The sequence below is a fragment of the Carcharodon carcharias genome, chromosome 5 (assembly GCF_017639515.1).
Source record: "Carcharodon carcharias isolate sCarCar2 chromosome 5, sCarCar2.pri, whole genome shotgun sequence".
Classification (NCBI taxonomy): Eukaryota; Metazoa; Chordata; class Chondrichthyes; order Lamniformes; family Lamnidae; genus Carcharodon; species Carcharodon carcharias.
Window position 1 is genome coordinate 158,720,490 of NC_054471.1, and position 15,810 is coordinate 158,736,299.

The 15,810-nt window shown below is 44.4% G+C and overlaps 1 protein-coding gene across 3 annotated transcripts in view; it reads right to left on the reverse strand.

The window, feature by feature from the left end:
• Positions 1-15,810, reverse strand: part of galnt2 (UDP-N-acetyl-alpha-D-galactosamine:polypeptide N-acetylgalactosaminyltransferase 2) — a 130,486-nt gene that overhangs the window by 54,772 nt on the left and 59,904 nt on the right. For 2 of the 3 annotated variants that reach the window (XM_041188235.1, XM_041188236.1), the window contains exons 3-4: positions 5,188-5,341; positions 2,630-2,728 (exon numbers count right to left, since the gene is read on the reverse strand). In XM_041188235.1, coding sequence (XP_041044169.1) covers positions 2,630-2,728; positions 5,188-5,341 — 253 coding nt within the window. The remainder of the gene's footprint in view (positions 1-2,629; positions 2,729-5,187; positions 5,342-15,810) is intronic. The other variant, XM_041188237.1, reaches the window with a different exon arrangement.

The window sequence follows — 15,810 nt, forward strand, 5'->3', positions numbered from 1 at the left end:
CCTTCTTTACACAAATTCAGCCTAGCTTTATATTCCAGATTTATTCAATTAATTGAATTTAAATTCCCCAACTAACATGGTGGGATCTGAACTCCTGAGTCTGCAGCATTAGTTCAGACTTCTGAATAATAGTTCGGCAACATTATCACTATACTCCCATTCCTGTTTCCAGCTTATTGGATAATTCTTCCAAAGAATCTGCAAAAGCATGATGAGCCAAATGGCCTCCTTCTGTCCAGTATGATTCTATGGTATCTAAGTAACTGTAGTGAGATCCAAGTTGAACAGATAGACCTTGCCACTGAACACCAACAATCAACCAGCATATGTCATGTTGTAACTGTGTCAAGTTCATTTTTATGTTTACGTATGGCAAATATTTTCCCCAAAACTAAGCATCTCAGTCAAGCTCCTATGGTGCATGATAGGAGCCAGCATGAAGATGACTCACCTTGCGTAGGTCAATCAATCTAAAAACTGTATACACTGAAACAAAGGCTTTTAATTTGGGGGCCCCATCAGGGTTGTGACAGTGGCACCTGAGGCCAAAATTTTGTTCATCTATCACCAGATATAGAACAAAGTAATCTACTTGGCTTGGAGCCCATTCAACACCTTAAGCATTCACCCCCTCCACTACTGGCACACAGTGGCAGCAGTTTGTGCAAGACATACAGCAGTAACTTGCCAAGGGTTCTTCAACAGCATCTTCCAAATCCACACCCTCCACCAGCTAGAAGAACAAGGACAGCAGGCACATGGGAACATCACTACCCCCTGGTTCCTCTCCAAGTCACATACCATCCCGACTTGGATGTACATAGCAGTTCTTTCATTGCTGCTGGGTCAAAATCCCTAGCTAACAGCCTCATGTGGGCACCTTTACCACACAGACTGCAGGAGTTCAAGAAGGCTTACCCAGTGGGTTCTCCAGGGCAATTGGAGGTGGACAACAAAAGATGGCTTTCCTAAAGGTGCCCACGATTCTGTACCTAACATTTTGCTAGCATGTTCTTTTTATCGCTGAGCACTCATAAAACACTAGTTCTACAATGTTGGACAGCTGACATTGTCTTTCAGGAGTAAAGATGGGGATTGTGTTAATATATCCAGAGCTCCCTTACATAAAAACTGTAAGACAGAAATTTAGAAGATAAGAATGACTGGTGTCTGACACATCTGGAAACCCATCATCCTGCCTAAACGGACCCAAATCAAGCCACTGAGAGGTCACAAAAGAGAGCTCCTGTTTTTCAAGTACGGAGTGCGCACTCTCTCCCAATCAGAACACGTTCCACTAAATCCTGAAAGCTTTGATGCAGGCTGGTAGCACCTAATCCTTTAGGGTCACCCCAGAGAGTGCAGTTTACCAGTTTGGAGCAAGCAGGTTCATATTAAATCCAGCTCGCTGACCTACACTGGCTCCTGGTTCAGCATATGTCAGAGTTAAAATTCTCATCCTTGTTATTAAATCTTTTCAAGCCCTCACCCTTCCCTATCCCTGTAACCTCCGCCAGCTCTACAACTCTCTGAGATCTCTGTGTTCCTCTAATTCTGGCTTCTTGTGATCTCTTGGTCACTGGATTAGAGGTTGATAGGCAGCACGTGCCCCAAATAGCCAATAGTTTGAACTCTAGTTCTCTAACAGAAGGCATCCCCTGATTTCCCTTGTAGCACCACTGTGCCTTCATATTAATGACCTAGACTTAGATGTGCAGGGCACAATTTCAAAACACAGGCAGGCTAGTGGAATGGGCAGACATGAGGCAGATGACATTTAATGGAGAGAAGTGTGTATTGATACATTTTGGTAGGAAGAACAGGAAAGCAATACTAAATAAAGGATACAATTCTAATGGGGGGCAGGAATAGAGGGACCGAGGTGGGTGGCAGAAGGAATCTTGGGATGTATGAATAGAGCCTAGAGTACAAAAGCAAGGAAGTTATGGTGAACCTTTATAAAACCATGGAGTACTGTGTGCAATACTGGCGCCACATTTTAAGGAGGATGCAAAGGCATTGAAGTGGGTGCAGGAAAGATTTACAAAGATGGTTTCGGGGTAGTTGTCAAAACTGGGGTTGTTCTCCTCAAAGAGAAGACTGAGAGGAGATTTGATAGAGGTGTTCAAAATCATGAAGGGTCTGGACAGATTAGATAAGGAGAAACTGCTTCCATCGGTGGACAAATTAAGTACTAAAGGACACCAATGTAAGACGATTGGCAAAAGAACCAGAAGCAACATGAGGAAAAACTTTTTTTTACGCAGTGGGTGATCAGGATCTGGGATGCACTGACTGAGAGTGTGGTGGAGGTAAATTCAATCATGGCTTTCAAAAAGGAATTTGATACTTAACTGAAGAGAAAAGAATTGCAGGGTTTGAGGGAAAAGCCAGGTGAGCTGAACTAGGTAAATCGCTTTTACAGAGAGCTAGTATGAACATACTGTGCTGTAAACATTCTATGATTCTACAATATCTCCCTTATATGATCTAATGTCAAATTTTGTCTAGTAATACTGCTGTGAAGTGCCTTGGGAGGGTTTACTACTTTAAGAGTGCTGTATAAAAGTAAGTTGTCTCTATTGGAAACGCAAAGTAATTGAGTGTAAATTTTTCCCACTGTTTTTACCTGACAACCGTACGAAGCAATGCTGATCTCGCTTCATTGTGAAAGGTGATGACTACACTGGTTGCTATTAAGTCAGTGTTCCACTGCTTCCGCCGGCATCTGACAGAAAGAACACAGCAAATTTAGCACATGGCACATCTTGCAAGTTCCACTGTCTAATCATGAATGCTTTTTAAAAATTCACTCAAACATTACAATGAACCAAGGTCATCAATTAATTCAGCAACAATGGAGGGAAGCCAATGTTCAAGCCAGGATGGCATGCAACATGGAAAAGAAAGCAGGGAGTGACAGGCCAAATAGTGGAACAGAGATTTCTCTCTTTATTCCATAGGCTTAAAAAAAATTTGGAAGACCAAGATCATCAATGTACTAGCAATATGAGATTGTGTACCGCAATCAGTTAAAATAAAGTTACTCTGGTACAACTTATTTGAAACGTTGATTCATGCATTTTATAAACTCACTTGCAATTTTTTGTTGTGATCATGTCAAGCCCACTGTTAGAAGACATATGAAGGAAACTAGTGGAGGATTTTTTTAAAAGGGGTAATGACGACAGATTTGAAAGGGAGCAGGAAGTACCTGAGGAGAGGGAACCATTTATAATAGTAGCTGGCAAAGATGCCATGAATGGAAATTGGGTGGTTAGTAGTTTAGTGGAAATACTGGCGAAGTTGCAGGAAGTGGGTCTCATGTACAAGGTGAGCCTGAAAGGGAGTAAGGGGATATAGAAGAGAAACTGGAGAGGGAAATGCAAATTTGGTAGAAAACTTAACATTCTGACTGACTGACTATTACAAAGAAATTGTTTGATCTTCAAAGGGAAATACAGTATTCTGTTTTTTAGGGTCTTCAGATGAGTTAGATGCATCAAATGAGTTAGTCGTCAAAGAATTCCCAGCCTCTGACCTGCTCTTATAGCCACAGTATTTATATGACTGGTCCAGTTAAGTTTCTAATCTAAGGTAACCCCCAGGATGTTGATGGTGGGGGATTTAGCGATGGTAATGCCATTGAATCTCAAGAGGAGATAGTTAGATGCTCTCTTGTGGGTGCTTTTCATTTCCTGGCACTTCTGAGGCTGGTTTGTTACTTTCCATTTATTAGTCCAAGCCGGAATGCTGGCCAGGTCTTGCTGCGTGCAGGCATGGTCCACTTCAGATACTGAGGAATCATGAATGGTACTTTACACTGTGCGATCAACAAACGTTCCCACTTCTGACCTTATAATGGAAGGAAGGTCACTGGTGAAGCAGGTGAAGATGGTTATGTCTAGGACATTACCCTGAGGAACTCCCACAGCAGCGTCCTGGAGTCAATATGGTTAGCCTCCAAGTACCACAACAATCTTCCTTTGTGCTAGGTATGACACCAACTAACAGAAAGATTTCCCCTTCAATCCCATTAACTTCAATTTTGCTGGGGCTCCTTGATGCCACAGTCATTTACTGCCTTGAAGTTATGGGCAGTGAATCTCACCTCACTTTCTAGAGTTTAGCTCTTTTGTCCATGTTTGCACCAAGGCTATAATAAGATCTGGAGCCAAGTGGCCCTGGTGAAACCCAAACTGAGCAGTGGTCCCAAACTGAGCTTCAAGGAGCTGGTTGTTACTGAGTGAGATCCATTTCATAGCACTGTCAATGACACTTTCCATCACTTTACTGATGATTGAGAGTAGACTGATAGGACGGCAATTGACTGCATTTGATTTGTCTTGCTTTTTGTGGGCACTGCCTGATTCAGTTTTCACATTGTGTAAATTTGGCTATTGTACTAGGATCTCTTGATCTGTTTACTTTTGTAGATTATTTTAAGTGCAATGTGAGATGCTTCAGTTTTCAAAGGCAGTAGAAGAATGTTAATCACAAAGTTAATTGTTAGATCTGGGTCGCAGAAAAAAAGTAAAGGTGCAAGTGCTGGCTAACAAGGGCTCTGCCTATAATGGAAACAGGAGTCTAGTGACAAACTGTGAAGAATGTCTGAGTGGGTGGGTGAGAGAGGGGGGAGGCGGAGGGGGGGGGGTGGTTGGAGAGAGAGATGGGGGGAGCCTGAACTGCCACAGCAGGAGAAATTTCACACCTTGCATTTTTGGAAAATTTTGTCTGTTGACCTCAGGATATCCCAAAGCACTACACAGCTGATTAAGTATTTATGAAGTACAGTCGCTGTTATAATGTGGGAGATATGGCAACCAATCTGCACATAGCAAGTTCCACTGTCAGCAACGTGATAATGATCAAATTGTCTGTTTTAATTATATTGGTTGGGGCTAAACATTGGCCAGGCTACCGGAAGAGCTCTTCTTCTAACCCATCCGAGCGGGCAGATGGGATCTCAGTTTAAAGCCTCATCTGAAAGACAGCATCTCTAGCAGTGTAGTGTTCCCTTGGTATTAAACTATAGTGTCACCCTAGACTTCTGCTCAAGTTTCTGGAGTGGGGCTCGAACTCACGACCTTCTAACACTGAGGTAACAGTGATGCCACTAAGCCACGACTGACAACTCTAGCTTTAGACAGTTCTATAAAATGGAGGAAGTCAGACTTTTTTACTTACTGATCATGCCTGGTGTCTGGAATATTTCTATCCATCCGCAGTTTATCACTTTCCAGCTGGTTAAACTTATTCCGTGCATATGGATCCTGTCCCGTCTTTACTAAAGTGGCCTCAATGTAAGCCTCCTGATCAAAGTCTTGCCACTTCACCTTCCCTGTAGGTCAAACAAAAACATACAATTAAAAACAAAGTTGTGCTCTTAATCCTTTGTGAGAGGTGCAGCATAGGAGTAACATATTAATCTACCTCTGCGATTAAAAGATAATTTGATATGTTTAAATAAATGTTAAGAACTTAATTAATATCAACTCACTTGAAAAACTGAAGGGCAGTATGGGAAGATATCCTTGCCTGCAGTCATTAAGTATTGCACACAGTATGCAAATTTAATCACTTACACCTCCAGCCTCCTTTATAAACCCTAAATTAACATTACAAGGTGGTAAATTGCAGGACAATCCCTTTTGGGTTCAAGGGTCAGAAGCTTCATCAATGAAAATTCTGCCAGGGCCTAAAATATGTCACTTAAAACCCATAAAACTAAACAATACTATGTAAAAGTAGAAATGTGCTGTGCCAAGTTACAACGCTGAGTATGTCTTATCTGGCACTTAAAAGATATAGACTGCTTTCACTAATTTACCAACAATCTCTGGGATTGATCCCGTACCTAGTTTCATAAGTACTAGGTATCAGTATAAAAGAATTATGCATGCTATGTCCTACATCAGGTAGTCTTATAGTGCATTTATTTATACTACAGTTAACAGTGAGAGATCAATTTACGGACTGCTCTTCATGGTCCAGGACACTGAGGCATGCAGCAGAGGGTGGTACTTTGGGTTTTAACCTTTTTGTTCATTTGTTGGTTAACAGTCATTTGAAGAGTGTGTAGGCATTTTTTATCGTTGAAAGCCTTACTTCCTGGGTTACTGAATGGTGGTATGTTTGCTAAATAAAGATATATGTATATAGGTGTCTTGACTGAAATTAGTGCGTGCAGGTCAAACAGTGTCACTGTAGTCTGTGACTAGTCAGTGATTTCCACCGGCTAATACTATGTTAGACTAAATTTTCTAAACTGACCCATATTTCCTTCGCTCCCTTATCATGGAAGCTACAACATAAAAGGAAGTCATTTGGCCCATTCTGTCTGTGCCAGTTCTTTGAAAGAATATCCAATTCGTCCCATTCCCCCGCTCTTTCCTCATAGCCTTGCAAATATTTCCTTTTCAGGTATTTATCAATTCCCTTTTTAACATTATTATTGAATTTGCTTTCATCAACCTTTCAGACAGTGCATTCCAGTTCATAACAACGAAGTAAACAAAATTCTCATCTCCCTTCTTTTACTTAATAATTACCTTACATATGAGTCCTCAGGTTATCAACTCTTCTTCCAATGAAAATATTTTCTTATGTACCTTCTTGTACTTTGGTATCACGCTGATTAATCTCCAGTTCCCAGGACGATTTGTATATTTTATATTTATTTTGTACTCTATGCATCTCATGTTTGAAGACTTTCCACTACTGATCTGCATCCCACTCATCGCTCCCCTCACCCCCATTACTCTTGACAACTCCCCTGAGGAGTATTTGTTTTCCACTCTTCAGCCCACTTCTGGTCCATTCCCAAGGTTTCAATCAATTCCCACGGTTTTGAGTTCAACTACGTGCATTTTGTGGCACTTTATCAATGCCTTGCTTCCACAGTAGTTTAAGTTATTTTAACCATAAATGACATGATTTAATTACTTAATAACCTTTTCATAGGATGCATTGAGTTTCCTGTCCTGAATTATGCTACTTTAACAGTTCTTAACATATTATGCCTTTAACCTTCAAGCGCTTAATACCAAAATATTAAGTTAATTATTTTAAAGATGCATGCCTTAATGAATAGTTAAAACACACTCTTTCATTGCATTTATAAGCCTAAATTAACATTCAGCTGCTAGTCATTCACTATCATAAATATAAAAAAGACTGCTTCTGAAGAAGAAAATAAAAAGCTTAAATCCCAGGACATATGATGTTCCTAGTTTCAGCTCCAGACCTCCCATTACATTATTGAATTATACAACAGCATTATTCTCACTATTGTTATAGAGAGGAGGGGGGGTAAAATTAAAAAGCACTAGATTCTCCTCTCACTACCATCCATAAACAGAAAGGTGTTTTGATTTGTTTCCCTCTTTATAAGCGGTGGCATATTTCCCAACCACTCAGTTTTTGTGCGACTGAAGTTTCTATTAATAACCCTACAGCAAACTCGAGATAGGATGAACCCAAAGAGTTAGTTTATTTGCACACACTCAAAACATGGGAAGGAGGGTTTGCAATGTTAACTCCACACTCAGACAGTAAAGAAAGGGGTAGAGAAAAGGTTTTACTGTACAAAGACCACAGAGAAAATAAATATTGGTTCACGTGGGTTCCAGAGTCCAAAATCAAACTCCAATAAGTTATTTCTTCATGGAGGTCGCTGGGCAGAAAACCAGTGTTGTAAAATTCACTTTTTTCGTGGTGTTGACTTCACAAGATGAGATAGGCACGAAGAGGTCAATCAGTTTGGTAGGCAATGGTACAGCACTTCCAGCAGAAGTAGGGTAGATGAGGCCAGGTACCCAGCCTGGGGAGAGCTCCTTCCATGTGGCCTGCCAGTCAGATGTTAAAGCAACAGACTGGGTTATTCAGCTCATCAAGGCAATATTAATTTGTTCAACAAGCCAGAGGCCTGGGTCACATGACCCCCAGCTCTCCACCAGGTCTTCAACAAAAGCTATGTATCCATTGATAAAAACAAAAAACTGAGGATGCTGGAAATCCAAAACAAAAACAGAAATATCTGCAAAAACTCAGCAGGTCTGGCGGGGAAGAGTACAGTTGACGTTTTGAGTCCTCATGACCCTTCAACAGAACTAAGTAAAAATAGGAGAGGGGTAAAATATAAGCTGGTTTAAGGTGGGTGGTGGGGGAGAAGGAGGGGTGGGTGGTTGTAGGGACAAGTAAGCAGTGATAGGAGCAGATAACCAAAAGATGTCACAGACAAAAGAACAAAGAGGTGTTGAAGGTGGTGATATTATCTAAAAGAATGTGCTAATTAAGAATGGATAGCAGGACAAGCAAGGTACAGATAGCTCTAGTGGGGGTGGGGTGAAATAAGATTAAAAGGGCATAAAAGGTATAGATTTAAAAATAATGGAAATAGGTGGGATAAGAAAAATCTATATAAATTATTGGAAAAAACAAAAGTGAAGGGGAAGAAATGGAAAGGGGGTGGGGATGGAGGAGGGAGTTCAAGATCTAAAGTTGTTGAACCCAATATTCAGTCCGGAAGGCTGTAAAGTGCCTAGTCGGAAGATGAGGTGCTGTTCCTCCAGTTTGCGTTGAGCTTCACTGGAACAATGCAGCAAGCCAACGACAGACATGTGGGCAAGAGAGCAGGGTGGAGTGTTAAAATGGCTAGCGACAGGGAGGTCTGGGTGATGCTTGCAGACATACTGAAGGTGTTCTGCAAAGCAGTCACCCAGTCTGCATTTGGTCCCTCCAATGTGGAGGAAACCGCATTGGGAGCAACGAATGCAGCAGACTAAATTGAGGGAAGTGCAAGTGAAATGCTGCTTCACTTGAAAGGAATGTTTGGGCCCTTGGACGGTGAGGAGAGAAGTGAAGGGGCAGGTGTTGCATATTTTGCGTTTGCATGGGGAGGTGCTGTGGGTGGGGTTTGAGGAGTAGAGGGTGATGGAGGAGTGGACCAGGGTGTCACGGAGGGAACGATCCCTACGGAATGCCGCCGGGGGGGGTGAAGGGAAGATGTGTTTGGTGGTGGCATCATGCTGGAGTTGGCGTAAATGGCGGAGGATGATCCTTTGAATGCAGAGGCTGGTGGGGTGATAAGTGAGGACAAGGGGGACCCTGTCATGTTGCCCAACCTCGGACGGCCCGCTTCTATCTCCTACCCAAAATCCACAAACAGAACTGCCCCGGTAGACCGATCGTCTCAGCTTGCTCCTGCCCCACAGAACTCATTTCTCGTTATCTTGACTCCCTTCTCTCTCCCCTTGTCCAGTCCCTTCCCACCTACATCCGTGATTCCTCTGACACCTTACGTCACATCAACAATTTCCAGTTCCCTGGCCCCTACCGCTTCCTCTTCACCATGGACGTCCAATCCCTCTACACCTCCATCCCCCACCAGGATGGTCTGAGGGCCCTTAGCTTCTTCCTCGAACAGAGGCCCGAACAATCCCCATCCACCACTACTCTCCTCCGTCTGGCTGAACTTGTTCTCACGCTGAACAATTTCTCCTTCAACTCCTCTCACTTCCTCCAAATAAAAGGTGTGGCTATGGGTACCCGCATGGGCCCCAGCTATGCCTGTCTCTTTATGGGGTATGTGGAACATTCCTTGTTGCAGTCCTACTCCGGCCCCCTTCCACAACTCTTTCTCCGGTACATCGATGATTACTTTGGTGCTGCTTCATGCTCTCGTCAGGACTTGGAAAAATTTATTAATTTTGCTTCCAATCTCCACCCCTCCATCATTTTCACGTGGTCCATCTCTGACACTTCCCTTCCCTTCCTTGACCTCTCTGTCTCAATCTCTGGTGATAGACTGTCCACCAATATCCATTACAAACCCACCGACACCCACAGCTATCTCGACTACAGCTCCTCACACCCCACTTCCTGTAAGGACTCCATCCCATTCTCTCAGTTCCTTCGCCTCCGTCGCATCTGTTCCGATGATGCTACATTCAAAAACAGTTCCTCTGACATGTCCTCCTTCTTCCTTAACCGAGGTTTTCCACCCACGGTCGTTGACAGGGCCCTCAACCGTGTCCGGCCCATCTCCCGCGCATCCGCCCTCACTCCTTCTCCTCCCTCCCAGAAACATGATAGGGTCCCCCTTGTCCTCACTTATCACCCCACCAGCCTCCGCATTCAAAGGATCATCCTCCGCCATTTCCGCCAACTCCAGCATGATGCCACTACCAAACACATCTTCCCTTCACCCCCCTTATCGGCATTCCGTAGGGATCGCTCCCTCCGGGACACCCTGGTCCACTCCTCCATCACCCCCTACTCCTCAACCCCCTCCTATGGCACAACCCCTTGCCCACGCAAAAGATGCAACACCTGCCCCTTCACTTCCTCTCTCCTCACCGTCCAAGGACCCAAACACTCCTTTCAAGTGAAGCAGCATTTCACTTGCATTTCCCCCAACTTAGTCTACTGCATTCGTTGCTCCCAATGTGGTCTCCTCTACATTGGAGAGACCAAACGTAAACTGGGCGACCGCTTTGCAGAACACCTGCGGTCTGTCCGCAAGAATGACCCAAACCTCCCTGTCGCTTGCCATTTTAACACTCCACCCTGCTCTCTTGCCCACATGTCTGTCCTTGGCTTGCTGCATTGTTCCAGTGAAGCCCAACGCAAACTGGAGGAACAACACCTCATCTTCCGACTAGGGACTTTACAGCCTTCCGGACTGAATATTGAATTCAACAACTTTAGGTCGTGAGTCCCCTCCCCCATCCCCACCCCCTTTCTGTTTCCCCCTTCTTTTTTTTCCCAATAAATTATAAAGATTTTCCTTTTCCCACCTATTTCCATTATATAAAATAAAAAAAAAACCCACTAGAGCTATACCTTGAGTGCCCTACCATCCATTCTTAATTAGCACATTCGTTTAGATAATATCACCAACTTTAACTTTAACACCTATGTGTTCTATTGTACTATTGTTGTTGACATCTTTTGATGATCTGCTTCTATCACTGCTTGTTTGTCTCTACAACCACACCAACCCCCTCCACCTCTCTGTCTCTCTATCTCTCCGCCCCCCCACACACACACCTTAAACCAGCTTATATTTCAGCTCTTTCCTGGACTCGAACTCAAGTTCTGTCGAAGGGTCATGAGGACTCGAAACGTCAACTCTTTTCTTCTCCGCCGATGCTGCCAGACCTGCTGAGTTTTTCCAGGTAATTCTGTTTTTGATGTGAGTGGTTATATTGTGTGTCGGTGCGTGAGGATACTGCGAGTGAGCCAGACACACAAACACACACATCCCACACTCACTCACTCTCCCCCACACTCTCACATTCACCCACTTCAACTCCCACACCCCTGGGCAGCGAGTCTCTTCTTCCTCATCACACACACACACACACACACACCCCGCACCCCCCCCAACCCAACACCAGCACCACTGCATCAGCCTCTCCCTCCTCTACCTCGCAAGGAGCGACGCTCTCCCTTCCCTACCCGGCACAGTGAGCCTCTCCCTCCATGGCACGGCACAGCAGCAACTCTCCCTGCCCCACCCAACATGGCATGGCAGCCACTCTCTCTCTCTCCTCCCCACCCCCCAACTAATACCTGTTCTTCTGGAGTCCACTCACTGCCACCAGTGTTGCTGCTCCTCCAATCAAAGACTGCTTCTCTCCCACATTTGGGTGAGTCTATCAGCAGCATACGCAGGAGAGGGACAGCCTGTGATTGGAGGAGCAGTTTCCTTCAGAATCTTCCTCTGCACTTAACGGTATTTTGAAAACTACCTCCGGGGGCCAGATTGGAGGACTTTGCAGGCACATCCAGTCTGCGGGCCACGAGTTGGACAAGCCTGTTTTAAAGAGTCTGGAGATTTTACATAGTGGTTACCACTCAGGGAGTGAATAATGGTCAAGCTGCCCAGGGCTTTCTGCAGAGAAATGCTGGGCATCTCACTCAGAGCACCAGGTCTTTTGACCATAGGGCTGAGCGGCCCTTGTCAAGCTTAGCTCCTCCTTGTCCACCTGTGCATTCAATTGTCCCAACTCAGACGCTGTGGTTGGACTGAGTGTAAGGAAATTGGGGTGCTTTAATAGGACTTTAGCCTCTTTCAGGGAGTCAATTTCAGAGTCCATCTTGGGCACAAGCACAACTAGGGGGTTCCAGTTACTGTTGCTAGGTGCTAGGGATTAGCACTGCAAGAGGTGGGTAATCTTCTCCTGAACTGGCAAATCTTTAGGGGCCTGGATGACAGGAAGACTGCCGTCTAGAACGGGCTCTCCTATGTCCATACTGAGAAGAGCTACACCCTGGTGGGCTGGTACCGGTCATCTTAGATGCAGTGGGCAGCTCTGTAATGTTGCCACGCAATGCTGCATCAAGGTGGGTGAGTATGGGGTCCAATCTGGTTGGAATCTCTCTGTTGGTCAGTTGGGTAGTACGTTCCATGTCTTTTAGAACACTACTGCCGTCTAGTGGATGGTCAGCTCTCGCTGTACCTCCCGGTAGCTTTTCAACCAAGTAAGCATCACCCCGACTCTTTCTGGGTCGATTTGGGAAATTTCCTGGTCCCCATTTAAATTCACCATAGAGCTGCTAATTAGACCAATTAGTGACTTCTTAGCTGATGCTTTTGCATTGCAAGTCGGTGCTCTCCTAACTTGTTCCATGTTCCCTGGAACACTTCTGCCCTCAAGTGGAGGTGCAGCTCCGGCTATACTCCCTTGTGGCTTTTCACTTGGGTGAGGCATCTCACTCCCTCTCTGCTCATTTGTTTGGGGACCTCTTCACTCCCTACTTAAATCTGGAAAGAAGGTTTCTGCCAGCCGTACTTCCAGCAATTCCTTAACCTTTTCCTTTCCCAGTTTAATAGCTTGCTTTCCTTCAGGCTCGATGTGGGGCATTCTCTCACTATCTCTTTCCCTGCTCTAGGACTTCTCTGGTCCCTATTTAATTCGGGGATATTCTGCAAGTCTGATTTACATTCTATTGGCCCTTCCTGGACCTCTTTTAACTCTACTAGCCTGGCTTTGACCTTGTTAAATTCAAGCTGCTCTCACTTAAGGGTCATGGATTCTATCTAACTCTTTTGGGCCAAGAACGTTCTCCAGTCTTCTGTGCTCCTGCAGATTTCTGCTGGCTGGCATTGGCCTCTTTTCTTTCGCTGGATAACACTTTGCTGCCAGCTAAATCATTTCCAAGGAGGAAATCGATTCCTGCTACTGGTAGTTCATGACAGGTCCTGAAACAAGGTCACACTCTAGATGGACCCTCTGGAGGGCTGCAAACACAGATTGTCCTCCAACTCCACTGATCAGGGCTTTGGCCTTCAGGGAGGGCTTGGCAGGTAGGTTTAGGTTTCCTTCCAACATTAAGTGCCCAGTTGCCCTTGTGTCACAGAGCAGTACAATGGACTTGCTCACATTTTGGGACGGGTATGGGAATACTGTTCCTAAAAGGGAAGGGTCTGCCTGCATTTCCAGGCCTATGGGTGAGGTTGTAGCTGTCTGCTGCGACAGCTGCATCCTGGGCTGTGAGGTTTCTCTGCTCCTCCAAGTGCAGCCTCAGGCTGCAGGGTAAGCAGGTTTTAAATTCCTCTCACAATATCAAGTCACAAAATCCTACAAAGGTGCGTGGCAACTTTAAGGACCATACCCATCAATCAAACATGCTTTGCTTCAGCTTTTTGAACTTGATGTAGGTTTGCGTGGGCTTCTTAGGAATGTTCCAGAATTGCTGACGATATGCCTCCGGGACCAACTTGTAGGCACTTAAGATGGCAGCTTTGGTCTGCTCATAATTCATGGACACATCAGGAAACAGCATGGAATAGACCTCTTGGGCTCTCCCTTAACAGGTGCCCTTGAATTAACAATGTCCAGATATCCGACGGTCGTTTTTGCTGCACTGAATTTTCTCAGAAGTGGTAAAAAATGATTCCATGTCACTCTCTTCAAATTTAGGAATGAATTTAGTATACTTGAGGGCCTCAGAGAGTTCATGTGAGTTCTTGGGTAGGGAGATAAGGGGTGCTCGTGGGTAGAGGGAGATATTCCCTCGTAGCTTCCAGCTGTCTGGTCTCTCTCTCTCTCTTGGATTCGGAGTCATGGTTGGGTTCTTCCTTTACTTGCTCTGTCAGATATGTGAGATCCAAATGTTCTATCAACAACTGAATCAGTTCGCTTCTCTTCACTTTACTGGGTAATTTTAACCGTGCCTCCCTAGCTACAGCTTTCAGTTTCTCTGTGCTAAGGGATACTATGTTTAACCGTTCAGATTTCCTTGCTTGAACCACATCTGGGCATTGAAAGTTGCCAATTTCTTCGTGTTAGGGAAAAAGGAATTTGCTGTGGTAAGTTACTATGTTTTAAAATTCATTCCTTCCACTGAGATTTTCCATTTTGGCTTCCAATTTACTCCCCAGTTTCAGATTTGGCTTGTGACTTAAACTTGGACTCTGGTCAAATTTAAATGGGTGATCCCAAACAAGCCCCCACAATTTCTGGACAGGAGGAGGGTTAATTTAAACAGCAATAATCTCTCCTCTCACCACCCATCCATAAACAGAAAGGTGTTTTGATTTGTTTCCCTCTTTATAAGCGGTGGCGTATTTCCCCAACCCCTCAGTTTTTGTGCAATCCAAGTAATTCAACATCTCCTCTCTTGAATTAAAATATATTCTGTTATTACCTTTGTGGTTGTATATTGCTGAAGAAAGAGACATGTTGTCGAATATTTTCATCTTGCGCTCATCAGGACAGAGGTAAGAATGTCAAATATCAAAGGAAGCAACAATTTATACTGCAAGAGAATAGAGTGCTGATTGGTTGGCAAGTCAACTCTGATTGGTCAAGACTCATGGAGTATGCACCAAGGAACTACTCTTCCCCACCTGTCTTGATCCAAATCATGATGGTAGCATTACCACGGTTGCAGAAACAGAATTATTGCCTAGTTTTAACTTCCCCCCCTACCCCACCCTTCCACTCCCATTGCCTGCAAGAACAGTGAACTCGGAAAGGTGTTATTCAGAAACATACTATGCCCTTTCCCCAAGATAAAAAGGAATGCGTAGGTAATTCAAACCTAAACATCCCTTTTCTTGAAAATAAAGTAGAGAACAAAAAGGGACAGCCCTCGAAAAGAGACACTGATCAGTGTGATTAACCCACATCCATTCATTTTGATGTAGGCAGCATGCAAATGTTGTGTTGCCTGTACATTTATGTGCTTGTAGTAGGGTGTTTAGTGGCTGCACACATGAACAGGGGTCACAAAATCATAAGAGGCTAGCACAAATTCAAGCTAACCTGTGCTACTTAAAAGCCAGCCAGCATTGCTTAAAGGGGAGATGAGTTTTGACTGGATCAGGCGCCGGTAGTCATTCTAGAAGTGAGTTTGAGCTGGGAACGATACAAGAATGGCACAACAGGGCAGAGTGCAGATTCTCCAATATAACCCTAGAGATTTTGGTGCAGGGGGACGGGCTTTCTATCCACAGGGGACCAGGAGGCCCTCCAGACAGCCACTGCAAAGGGTAGTGCCAGCAGTATAGCATCTAGTACCTGGATGCAATGCCACAAGTTTAATGACCTTACGTGAGTGGTCAATGTTAGAGAAGGCATCTTCAAATGCCATATCCTTATAACTGAACCACTAGCCTCACAAACTGCTAAATTTACACATCCTTCGCTCACCTACCATCAATCGTAATTCATATCTAACATACAGTTTCACCTCACCCTCACATATCTCAGCTTATACACACTGCCAGCTATTGAACTAAGCCAGGTATGTCACCCAAACACATTCCACAACATGACTGATATGCGTCCTTCGCTC